Source organism: Heptranchias perlo, chromosome 41, assembly GCF_035084215.1.
Source record: "Heptranchias perlo isolate sHepPer1 chromosome 41, sHepPer1.hap1, whole genome shotgun sequence".
NCBI classification, from domain to species: Eukaryota; Metazoa; Chordata; class Chondrichthyes; order Hexanchiformes; family Hexanchidae; genus Heptranchias; species Heptranchias perlo.
Window position 1 is genome coordinate 5,078,911 of NC_090365.1, and position 12,073 is coordinate 5,090,983.

A 12,073-nucleotide genomic window follows, 5' to 3' on the forward strand; every position below is an offset into this window, starting at 1 on the left:
TGAATATCAGGCTATTAGGTTGTGGAAGCCATCACCGCTAGCCCAATCCTGCCCTGATTGGATGTTCACACTGTTTTGCACTTTCCAACAGAAGTCACTGGATAATAATCACGAAAAAACTGTTTCTTTTCCCTTTATTGCAGTTAATTTTTTTAAGTTCTACTGTAGTTTTAATGTAGGTACTGTAATCTGAGTATTTTCCTTATTTCATATTTCAGAAACCAATATGGAATTGGAAAATGTGTCTTTCTTTAGAAACTAAACAACCTTTTCCATCATGGAACAGTACAAGCTTCTCCCTTTCAAGAGAGCGTCATACTTGGCTGTACCTCCTGGCACTTCTGCATGTTTTACAATACAGTCATAGAGCTGAGCTGTTGTGGTTCAGTAACCACTCTGACTAATGTGAATGCAAATATATATCTGTGACTCTTTTATATATGCTGTGCCTTAACCCTCGGTGAACTGATGGTCAGCGTGTTAGCGTCGTGGACACAAATTCATTTGTCACTGGGATTTTTTTTTAATCTTCAGTGAATGCAGAGAGAATGAAGTATTGGACATAGAACAGCTCACTGTGTAATACATTCTGGAGGAAATGAGAGAATTAATTTTTGGATATGGTGCAAAAACTGATCCTGTTAAGGGATTGCACGTGGCATCCTGGACCTTGGGTTAAGCCATTTATTCAGAACTATAATGCAACCTGTTGATTGTAGTAGCACCTAATTTCCCAATGCTACTGTTCTTTCTTTCCTCCCCACCCCCCCCCCCCCAAAACATAAAGCTACATTTATTTAATTCAGTGAGCATGGGTTTTCCGTTCCAGAACATTGCAATAATTATTTGGTTAGGTGCTACACAAGATTAGGGCTCATGGGATTGGGAATAATATATTAGCATGGATTGAGGATTTGTTAACGGACAGAAAATAGAGTAGGAATAAATGAGTTATATTTGGGTTGGCAGGTTGTAACTGGTGGGGTGCTGCAAGGATCAGTGCTTGGGCCTCAGCTGTTTACTAATAAATGCATGTCACGCACACGGAAAGTAAGCTGTGAGGAGGACACAGAGAGACTGCAAAGGGACATAGACAGGTTAGGTGAGTGGGCGAGAAGTTGCAGATGGAGTATAATGTGGGGAAATGTGAAATTGTCCACTTTGGTAGGAAGAATAGAAAAGCAGAATACTTTTTAAAAGGTGAGAGACTAAGAAATGTTGGTCAGAGGGATTTGGGTGTCCTAGTACATGCATCATAGAAAGTTAACTTGCAGGTACAGGAAGCAATTAGGAGGGCAAACAGTATGTTGGCCTTTATTGCAAGGGGGTTAATATTTAAGAGTAGGAGGGTCTTGTGGCAATTCTATAGGGCTCTGGAGAGACTGAACCTGGAGCACTGTGTACAGTTTTGGCCTCCTTACCTAAGGAAGGATATACTTGTCTTAGAGGGGGTGCAATGAAGATTCACTAGATTGATTCCTGGGATGAGAGGGTTGTCTTATGAGAGACTGAGTAGATTGGGCCTATATTCTCTGGAGTTTGGAAGAATGAGAGGTGATCTCATTGAAACGTATAAAATTCTTAGCATCTACCCTCTCAGGCCCTCTAAGAGGCTGTTTCCCCTGGCTGGAGAGTCTAGAACTAGGGGGCATAGTCTCAAGATAAGGGGTTGGCCATTTAGGACCGAGATGAGAAATTTCTTCACTGAGTTGTGAATCTTTGGAAATCTCTATCCCAGAGGGCTTTGGATGCTCAGTCATGGAGTATATTCAAGACTGAGATTGATGGATATTTGGTCTCTAAGGGAATCTAGGGATACAAGGATCGGGTGGGAAAGGGGAGTTGAGGTAGATCAGCCACAATCTTAAATGATGGAGTAAGCTCAAGAAGCTGTATGGCCTACTTCTCCTTTTCCTTATGTTCTTATAGTTTTTTGTGTGAGTGTGAGACTTGGAAAGAAGATCCAGTACTCTTTGGGAATATAAAACACATGCATAGCATGTAGTATCTTATGACTTTTTTTTGTTTGAACATTCCTCTGAGGGAGTCAAAGATTAACAATGTAATCTGATTTGCCCCTTAGCTCACTAAGCATTTTGTATACTCGTAACAAAGAAACCAACTTTATAGCAAATAATAGCTTGTAATGAAGTTATTCAGTTAGTGTTAAATCAGTAGTTACAATATTATGTTACACTGTATTATGCAGTATATTGGGGTGCTGAATTCTGTGGTATTCATGAATCTTGAATTTATACATGTAACTGTGCAGTTGGACAGTACAACCTCCTTCCATACTTGCACACAATTTGTTGATCTTATTTTTGCCGCCCTCTCTGACCAGTACAAATGAGAGGCTATTCAATATATCTTAATGGTCATTAATTGCCAAGAAAAATAAATCTAGTGTCACAAATTGATCCTGTTCTCAAAACTGAACCTTTTAAGTGAAGACCCCAGAAATCACAATAAAGCTTACTTTCTAAAAGATTTAGTAACATGAGTTAGAACAGTGAGTATTGATTTCGCCCCCCCCCCCACCCCTCTTGAACTTACCCCATTACTGCGTCGTTGTTTTGGTAATAGGAGGGGAAAATGTCTCCCATTCTTCCACTAGCCTTCCTTCAAGTGGTTCAGTGGGACTAGCCGCTTAAATTCTTCTCTTGGTTTAGTTTAAAAGCCAAAGGTTGGACCATAACTGTGTATATATGTGAGATGTACCCAACCCTGATTTACAGCATTTTGAATTGTTTCAAGTTGAGAACTGTTATAATTGTAAACAATTTTACAACACCAAGTTATAGTCCAGCAATTTTATTTTAAATTCACAAGCTTTCGGAGATTTTCTCCTTCCTCAGGCAAATGTTTCATTGAAACATTTGCCTGAGGAAGGAGAAAATCTCCGAAAGCTTGTGAATTTAAAATAAAATTGCTGGACTATAACTTGGTGTTGTAAAATTGTTTACAATTGTCAACCCCAGTCCATCACCGGCATCTCCACATCAGAACTGTTATAGGCTAGGACATGTCAAAACTGCTTAAACAGTTCGGACAGAAGTGGGAGGGCTGTAATTTGTAATTTGTGATTGGTTCCTATCAGTATCTTTGCAGATGGGAAGCCTGATTTTTACAAAAATTAGAGTGAATTAAATCTACGAAATCTACCAAAAATGGTAAACTTATTCCAGGTAACCTAAATGCAGTATATTTTCAGTGACTAACAGAAGCAGTATCAATTTCTCCCCCTCCCCTTTGTCACAAATTGCCGAAAAAAATTGCAAGGTCATTGACCCAACTTCCCTCCAAAGGGTCTGTTAGGCTCAAATTATATGGATCTATCAAGTGCAATTTTAAAGCAGAATTTTTTTGTTGCCATGCTCAGTGAAACTTATTCCAAAAATGTCACCAGAAACCCTAGAGTTATAATTGAGTTACTGCAGATGTTGTGTGTCTTGCATACATAATTCTTGCTGCTTTTACAGTTTCATAATTCATGGATTATGACCACACACAATGGAATGCAGAAAATATTGGTTTTGGGTTGTACATTCAGTGTTGCAGTGCAGCTGAATGTCTGCTGGTGGAGCTGAGAATAGTGACCAATATTGCCAGCAGGTATCGAGTGAGACTGCAGCTGTTTGTGATCAGTGCCTTAAACTTGCAACAACTTTTAGTTTCTGAGGTGTGGCTTTTAATGTTTCTGATGGTCATATTTTATAATCTTTTGATTTTTCATGTTTTTAGAGTATACCTGATGAAATTCAGAAACTTTCAAGCAGTTCCTTAGACGTTTACAGCATTGGGGAGGCCATTCAACCCATTGTGTCTGTGCTGGTTCCCTTGGTGTGTTAATCCTTTTTTAAAAAGAAAATTGCCATGTTTGCCAGTACAGTAAAGCACTTGGTCTAATTTTTGCCAACCAAAACTATTGTAGTCAGGATTTGATCTTGGATCTCTAGAGGAGGCGCACAGTTTTAAAAACCTCGCTTTGCAAATGTGTAGAAGACAGCTTCAACATTCAGCAAGAAAAATAATACTAACTGACTAAAAGTACTGGACTTCATTTCCAGTCTTAATGTTCCTATTTACATGTTAATTAATCCTGTGATATGACAAATGGAAGATTTGACTTCCAAATGATTATGGGCAAAACTGCTGAGCCTTTGAACTTCCACTGTACTCGTATGTCCTTCAGAGGTTGTAATTTAAAGTTTGTTCCTCAGATGAAGGTAAGCTTTGTAAATTGTCATGTATGAAAAGGTTAAAATCAATCCTTTTACAGAGTTTCAAATACATTTTGTTCCATTTTTATTTTAGTCAAGTTGGTCTTTAGAACTACAAGAAAATGAAAATCTGGAGGACCAACTTTCAATTCTATTTACTTACCCCTAGCTATCATGTTTGCCTATTGTGTGATATGTAATAGTTTATACTTAGTTGAAGGACTGTGGTGAAGGACAACTGAGATAAAGTTGCAGTGATTCTAGTTTATTTGAAGCCCTGTTTATTAAGATTGATGTAATGTTCATAAAGAATTTATGCTAACTTTTAAAAAATCTTAAGTGCAGTGATCTAGGTCTGGAGTACTGTCCTTTCACCTCTTAAGACCTGGGTTCAAATTCGCCAAGGACTGATAAGATGAAAGTGTTCACCAACTTTGAGTCCCATGGAAAATAGACTGAGCCCAGTTGCTAAGTGGTCATAAGTACCTGATCTTGGGGGTGCTTAATGCTGGCTGCAGTTGCAATACACTGAAAATATTGCATTCTGCAGCATAGAAATCCTTTGTGTAAAGTACCAAAATGGTAAAAATTCAGGTGCAGAAAGTTGCATTTACCTGCAGCTCATAATGTAATTCTCTTGTACTGTGTTTTGTAGCTGAAAGATGTGTGTTTAAGATTCATGGTTTCATTTACATTTTCTTTTTTGTTCAAATGTTTTTCATTTGTCTTTTGTCTAACATGACATTTTTATTTTCCTTCTCTCCATCTGCATGCCTCATGCACGGTGCATGCTGTGCTGCATCACCAACTACACCAAAACGTCGTCCTCTTCCCCTTGTTCCCTCCACCAACCTCCACTGTTTGTGTACATCATGTTACCTGCATGCTCTGATCTGCACCGTGACCTCATGTAGGACCATAGCGGGAAACTGGGACCTGAGGAGTTTAAAGCCTGCCTTATCAGCTTGGGCTACGATGTTGGAAATGACCTGCAGGTATTGATGATTTGAATGCAATAAAAGTCAGTAAATAGCTAACTATGTATTTTTTTTTCTCCACTTCTCTCCTGGATTCTGTGTTCTGGCCTATACCCATATTCCTTTTTGAATTACCCTAACCTGTTCTTTTGTATTTGTATTTTGTTCCTTTTTTTTTCTCCTCCTCCAATCTTTGGGTTTGGTTCTGTACTTGTCTCGTCTGACCTGTAAACCCTTGTTTATGGTACTATGCCCTCTCTTGTGCGTGTTTTTCTCTTGCTTACTCCTGTTGGAGTAGAAGCGAACGGGGCTGATGGACGTTGATGATTTTCGAGCTCTCCTTATCTCTACGGGCTACAGTCTGGTACGGTTCCTCTTCCCTTCTCCACATCTTCACCCAGAAATACCAGGGGTTTGACTTGTAAGCTCTCTCATATTTTAGTAAATCTTTTGTAGAAATAAACTTGCTCTCATCAAAGTCAAATTCATAAAGCTCATGTCTACTACATAAGTAGGTTTTCTGCAATGTTGGTATGTACTGGGCGTTAAGTTGTAACTTCATGACCAGAGAATGTTTGTACTGTGCCAAACTGTGTTTAGGAAGCTGTATTAACATATTTTTGATAAATTGTTCTTTTTTTAAAAAAAAACTTAACTGCACAGTTTTTCAAAAGTGCCCTAATTTTGCTCATATGAGCTGCTGAATAACAGGCATATGATTTACAGTGGCTGGGATTTTCTACCTTTGCATTGCCAGCCTGCAGTTTTCTACTCCATTAAAATGAATGGTTGGGGGTGGGGAGACTTGGGCTGACGAGTGCATGGGCAGAAAACCTGGCCATTGTCTTGTAAGCAAAGTCTTGGAATTTTTCAAACCTTTTTTAAAATACCTGAATAATGCTGAAGTTACATTATTGCCTGAGGTTATAGAGCTACCTTTGCCTGCAGCAAAGAATGAGAACTTCAGTCCACCATTATGTTTTAAGGCAACCTAGTAGCTTCTATGCCAGGTTTCTATTCCTTTTTAGTGTTGACCCTAGTCTTGAAGAATCTGTTGTCTGGTTGCTTAGTGACAATAGTCTGAATATTTTTCAAAAACAAGGGATAAAATAAAGTGGGAATCATTGGTGAATCCTTGAATTTGAATTTTGGTTTTTAAAAATTGTATTTTAAATGTTTGAGTGGAGAAAAGAGGTGGGAAAAAAACTCCATGGAACAATATGGGTCCTCCAATGAGTGAGCAAGCACACTGTTGAGGTACTGAGACTTGCGGACTGGGGAGGTGCCAGGTTCAATCTCTGGTCTCTGCCAAGTTAGCTGATCTCAGGCAGGGCAACATTTTGGAGTGGTATAATTGACCCCTGTTCTTCCAGGCTAAGGAGGGAAAAATCTGCTAGAATTCCTGGTTGCTGTTGCCCATGCTGAAAAGTGGGTGTGAGTGTGAGTAGTGAGGACAGGATCTGACTCAATGGCGATCCAGCATGTAGTCTGGCTTCCCCTTGATGAGTGAGTGTTACCCCAGTCTCCTAGTAAAGGTTGATTGAGACATCATTGTGTCAGTGGAAATATCCTTCCTGGCCCCTCAACCAAGGAGAATTTTGGAGAAAAGGTAAATGAAGAATGGGAGAAATGGAACATTCTTTATTTTCACTTGACAGTCCAAAGGTAACTGATGTAGGGCTGGATGCTGGCCTGAATTATGATGGCTTTCCTTAACTCTTGGCGTGACCTCTGTTCAAAATGAACTGCAAGCTTGGAACTCTGTCAAATGGAGAGGAACATGCTGCCAGGTCCTGCATTGCAATTGCACATCTTGTCTGCCAGCTTCAGGGCTGCATTGTTGACATCTGTGGAATAACCTCTAACCTGCATCCTAGCTGCAGGTGCCTGAGTGGAAGGAGGGGGGCAATGTGGGAACAAATTGGAAAATAAATGATTCTATACTAATCTATTTGGTTTACCTCTTAATCTTGTCAAGTGTCTGTATAAGAGTTCATGTTTTTACTCTGTTGCGGTGTAATTCCCAGGGTGAAGCAGAATTTGTACGTATAATGGGTGTTGTTGATCCCAACAACACTGAGGAAGTGTCATTCCAAGCCTTCATTGACTTCATGTCACACGAGACAACGGACACTGATACAGCTGAACAAGTCATGGCCTCCTTCAAGATTCTGGCAGGAGACAAGGTAAGAAGTTGGACTTGCAAGGTTACAGAAAAGTTTGCAACTCTGGTTTAGAACATAATTTTGATGCTTGCTTGTAAACCGGGTTTGCAGTGCTTGTAAAGGCAATTTCCCTTCTGTTAGATGGCTTGTTTATTTGAAATTTGTGTTCCTAATATTGCATAGTTTTTGACTGCAATGTTTTGAGTCATGGTATTACACCGTTTACTTGTGAAAGCTTTTTACAGATGAGATGAAAGTAACAACCAAACAACACAATGTACAGAAAAACTGGCATGGTATATTAAAGCCCTTCATAGGTTTTTGAAATACCACAATAAACTTTTGTGAAGGCAGGTTCTACTGTCAGTTGCACAATGTCAGCAAGACTCCTCATGTCAGTGAATCATTGTAACACTGACGTATTAGCTATTGCCTTAGAGACCAGATGCAATCTATAAGTGGAGTAAAAGACCTTTCATTTGGTTTAAGGCATTCACAGGGCAGGTCTTGACCTGTATTATGCAGTCAGTAGATGTCTTGTTCATCTGTTGGAACAGATTTTGCTGCGAGCCAATCAAGTGAGTAACTGAGCGATAACCAGGAAGGTCTGTGCTCAGTTAGCTGATCTCTGCTCAGATGATGGTTGTAAAAAGACTTGGCAACCTTGAGTTAGGGATTGGAAAATCAGCCGAGCTTCCCACTCATTATCCAACAATCCCTACCGGGAGTGCACATGAAATGGACATTGGGAGAAGACTGGATTTGATTCTGCTCTATGCTTTGGCACCTGCCAACGTTTGCCGTCAAAGCTCGTGCGTAAATACTGGTCACTTAGCTGAGGGACAAGGGGATGACCAGCACTGGTGGAATAATGATTTCAGTGAAACAATAAGCCACCTTAAAGAACCTGAGGGGGACACAATTTGCAAGAAAAGAAAGTTGTTGGAACAAACCCATTATGGAGCAATCTAACTCTTAATCTAGAATTTATAGTCTTTAATTCATATGGTTGCTTCTGGACCAGATAAATGGATGTTTGTTGTTCAAATAGAAGTAATGTTTATAAGTTATTTTAAGTTCACATGTAGGAAGCCTAGCAATAGAAATAAAATCACCCTGCAGGCTGGCATAGCCACAGCCACCAGTCTTTCTGACAATCACTAGTGCTGGGGCTTGACTTGCCGAAATATCTTTGTAAAGACATCAGCTCCCTTGACTGATCAAAGTTTTTTTGGAGGATGGGGGAGGAAGAGAGCCTGAGGCAAGTGCAGCTGCACAAAAACAAATTCTTTTGTAGAATTATTGAAACTAAAATGTAATTATAAATTTACTTTTCCAGCCAATTAAAATCAGCTGCCACATTGCATAATTAATTCCAAACATTTATTACTCTGGGTTTAAGAGTTTTCTTTTATCTGTTCTAAACTTACCGTTCACTAATTTCTCTTTAGGCCCTCTAGTCCCACTTTCTTCCAGTTCAGTACAAAACCTCATGGAGTCAACACTGCACCTGGCAGTCCTAGGCTATGTGCATGACTCTCTGTATTCTGATGAGCCTAGCACGCCACTCAGTTGCCAAACATAATGTTTAGAAGAAGGCCCTCCACAAATATTTCAGAAACTAGGGATGGGCAATAATATGTCTGTACCCACATCTCGCAATAATTTTAAACAGATGGCTTAGCTCAGCAATCTAGCATGAACCTGTGGTGGGGCGGGGGTGGGGGGGGGGGGCGGCGGCGGCGGCAATGTCAGAAGAACCTAATGAGTTTTTTTGTGAATTCTTTCTTTTCAGAGTTACATCACAGCAGAGGAGTTACGACGAGAGCTTCCCCCAGATCAAGCTGAATACTGTATTGCCCGGATGGCTCCGTATAGAGGACCTGACACAGTGCCTGGCGCTCTGGATTACATGTCCTTCTCTACAGCTTTGTACGGTGAAAGTGACCTGTAATCGATTAGCATCTTTCCAGAGCCAGCCCACTTTTTTTCCCCTCCCTCCCTCCCTCCCTCCCTCTCTATCTCTCGCGCGCTCTCTCTCCACCACCACCTACACATGTCAGTGCTATAAACCACATATTGGAGTTGGCACATGCATTTACCGAGGAACCTTTTTCCCGTACATTCCATTATATGTCTTATATTATGACTTTTGTCAGTCTTAAATCTATGCAAATATTTCCATTTTGCGTTTCTATATTGGGTGGTAATGCTGCAAACTTTTTTTTCTGTACACTGCACTGTTACAACCATTTGGAGCACGTCAACTGTTATTCATAAGTGCCACAGGAACTGTGAATCAGTCTGATGGGAATTTGGAGGTTTTGATTTTTAAATTCTAAAAATTCCATAGGAAACTGGCTCCTTTGTATTTTTCCAAATGTACTCAATACTGTAAAACTAAATATTTTTGTATTATAAATATTTAGTATCCTTTTTTCACTTTTTCCCTCCCAAATCTAGAAGTGCGATAAAGATGAGCTGCTTTTGATGAATTTTTTTTTTGCAGCCAATATATAAAAAATAATTTGCACCAGGTGGGCCATGTATGAATAGCACAAATGTATTTTTTATCATTTAAGATGCTTAGTTCTACAGTGCAGTATATGCTTAAGACCCCAGCTGGTAGTTTGTTTAAAGGGGGTTGGGTTACCTGGCAATGTTTTTACTGAAAATCATGGCTGTTTTAGTTTGCAATTTTTTTTTAATTCAGTGTTCCAGCATAGCCTGCACTGCCCTCACTGTACAGAATCTGAGTTTAATCTTTAGAAATCAAATGTTCAGATGGGTCAGGAGACACTCGCTGAAGAGGCAGCCCTTACTAAAAAGTAGGAGAGATAAATGGTTGGTGATGGGTTTGAAGGCGGTAATACAGTCGAGAGGTTTCTGATACCATCCGAAACCATGAGAGCAAAGTGGTTTCAGAAGGTCACCAGACCCCCAAGGGTGAATTGCTGCCTCAATATTGTTGCCAGTTATTTATAATAGTGTATAGCTTATTAAAATAAAGTTTGACTTTAGTTGCTGTTATGCAGTGAGCTCGCTGAGTACAATTGAGGCAGTGTTGAAGCATAGCCAAGATTGAGGTAGGACCTGAAGGCATTGGTACCCTGGTATTTGTTTTTCCAGGAAAGAATTAATAGGGGAATTAAACCATATGTGGTATTATAATAGGGTTCCTCCTCTTTATCCTGTAGTACCAGTGAAGTCGTTGTCACGTTAATGCAGACTCCCACTGGGTTATCTCTGGGTTATCTGAATCACTAATATAAATTGATGTAAAACCTCAATCATGGAAAACAAAGGGTGACCAGTGTAGAATTGCACAAATCCAGACTGAATCCACTGTGTCTTGTCTTTACCCAGAATCATGAAATGCATTGGATTATCTCCAGTGATCTCAGACAGTGCGCACTGCAGGGTAGGGAGTGAATTTGGGATTGGAAACGGGGTGAGTTATGCCTACCAGAATCAAATTATTGAGTTGGTTATTAATCTAGCATCTACAGGGGGGTTTCAGTGCTATAATTGATGTCAAAATGAACTTGTGCTGTTCCAATTGTGCATTGATATTTTTAGTCATGTAGCTGTAAAGCAAAACCAATAAGTATTTGAAGCTATAGTGTAACTGGGGGCTAAATTGGCTTAACAGCTCCACCTGAGTTTCTCTACATGGGGCGGGCATTAAAAAAAAAACTATAATTCCGCCACGAGAGATTTTTTTTTCCCCTGTTTCGATAGTTCAGTCGAGGGCAAAATAACATGGGTTTTTTTGAGAATATTTATCTCTCCATATTTAATCTTTTTCTCCATGTACATACTGCAGTGAACTTTAATTTGAAAGACTGCCTTTTTTTAAAAAAAACAAAGCTGGGCTTTTTCTGTGAAGGTACTGTTTTTGCAGAAGGAAGAGTCTCTAGTTGAAAAAAAAACGGGTGCTATCGTGGGTTTTATTTTAATCCTTTTCGATTCTCCTTGCTCCTGGGACATGCTCGACATTGATTTATTGTTGCTGTGAGACACAGGCTGGCCTTGAGTTAGAATAATAGCTGCAGTTTTTTTTGGTGGTGATGGAGGGCTTTTTCTATTTACATTAACACGGGGACTTATTATACAGTATATATAAATATATATATCATCTGAAACACTTTCGTGGACTATATGTGTAATTACTGCTTGATTTTAAGAGGAAATAAATTGAACATCCTGAAAAAACATTCCAATGGACAAATGAGATTTTCTGGAATACTAGTGAGGTTTCTGTGAACATGTTTTCTCCCATGCTGTTATAGCCATGTTTGTGAAGTGCGATAAAAGTGAGGGCTGCCTTTCTACATTTGGTCTAAGGTGTTTTCAGTGGGTCTCTGCTACCTTAGCCCTATTAGATGAAATAAATCATCAATATTTTTGAAAAAAAAAGGTGCTGGACTGTTATTTTGAAACTAAGCTTTACTGTTAGACTAGTTTCCTTTCTGTGTGCACTACTTCCATTTCGTGGTTTAAAAAACCTGCTCCCTGACCACTTAACTATCCACTATGGCTCGGTTGAACTTTGGAATTCATGTGAGCAATCATGGAGCAAACCAATCCCATTGATTTTTTTTTTCTCTCTTGTACATCGTGTCCTGACCTGTCATTCAGATCTGCACATAAAGCAGCATTTCCACTGCCTCTGGAACATCTCATGCAAAAAATTGTGGTGCTAGGG

General features: G+C 39.6%; 1 protein-coding gene across 2 annotated transcripts in view; it reads left to right on the top strand.

The window, feature by feature from the left end:
- The window catches only part of LOC137305984 (alpha-actinin-1-like), a 98,898-nt gene extending 87,114 nt beyond the window's left edge, over nucleotides 1–11,784 (top strand). For both annotated transcript variants that reach the window (XM_067974974.1, XM_067974975.1), the window contains exons 19-21: nucleotides 5,138–5,218; nucleotides 7,228–7,386; nucleotides 9,161–11,784. In XM_067974974.1, the coding sequence (XP_067831075.1) occupies nucleotides 5,138–5,218; nucleotides 7,228–7,386; nucleotides 9,161–9,319 (399 nt within the window). In that variant the 3' untranslated portion in view covers nucleotides 9,320–11,784. The remainder of the gene's footprint in view (nucleotides 1–5,137; nucleotides 5,219–7,227; nucleotides 7,387–9,160) is intronic.
- The last annotated feature ends 289 nt before the right edge of the window (nucleotides 11,785–12,073 follow it).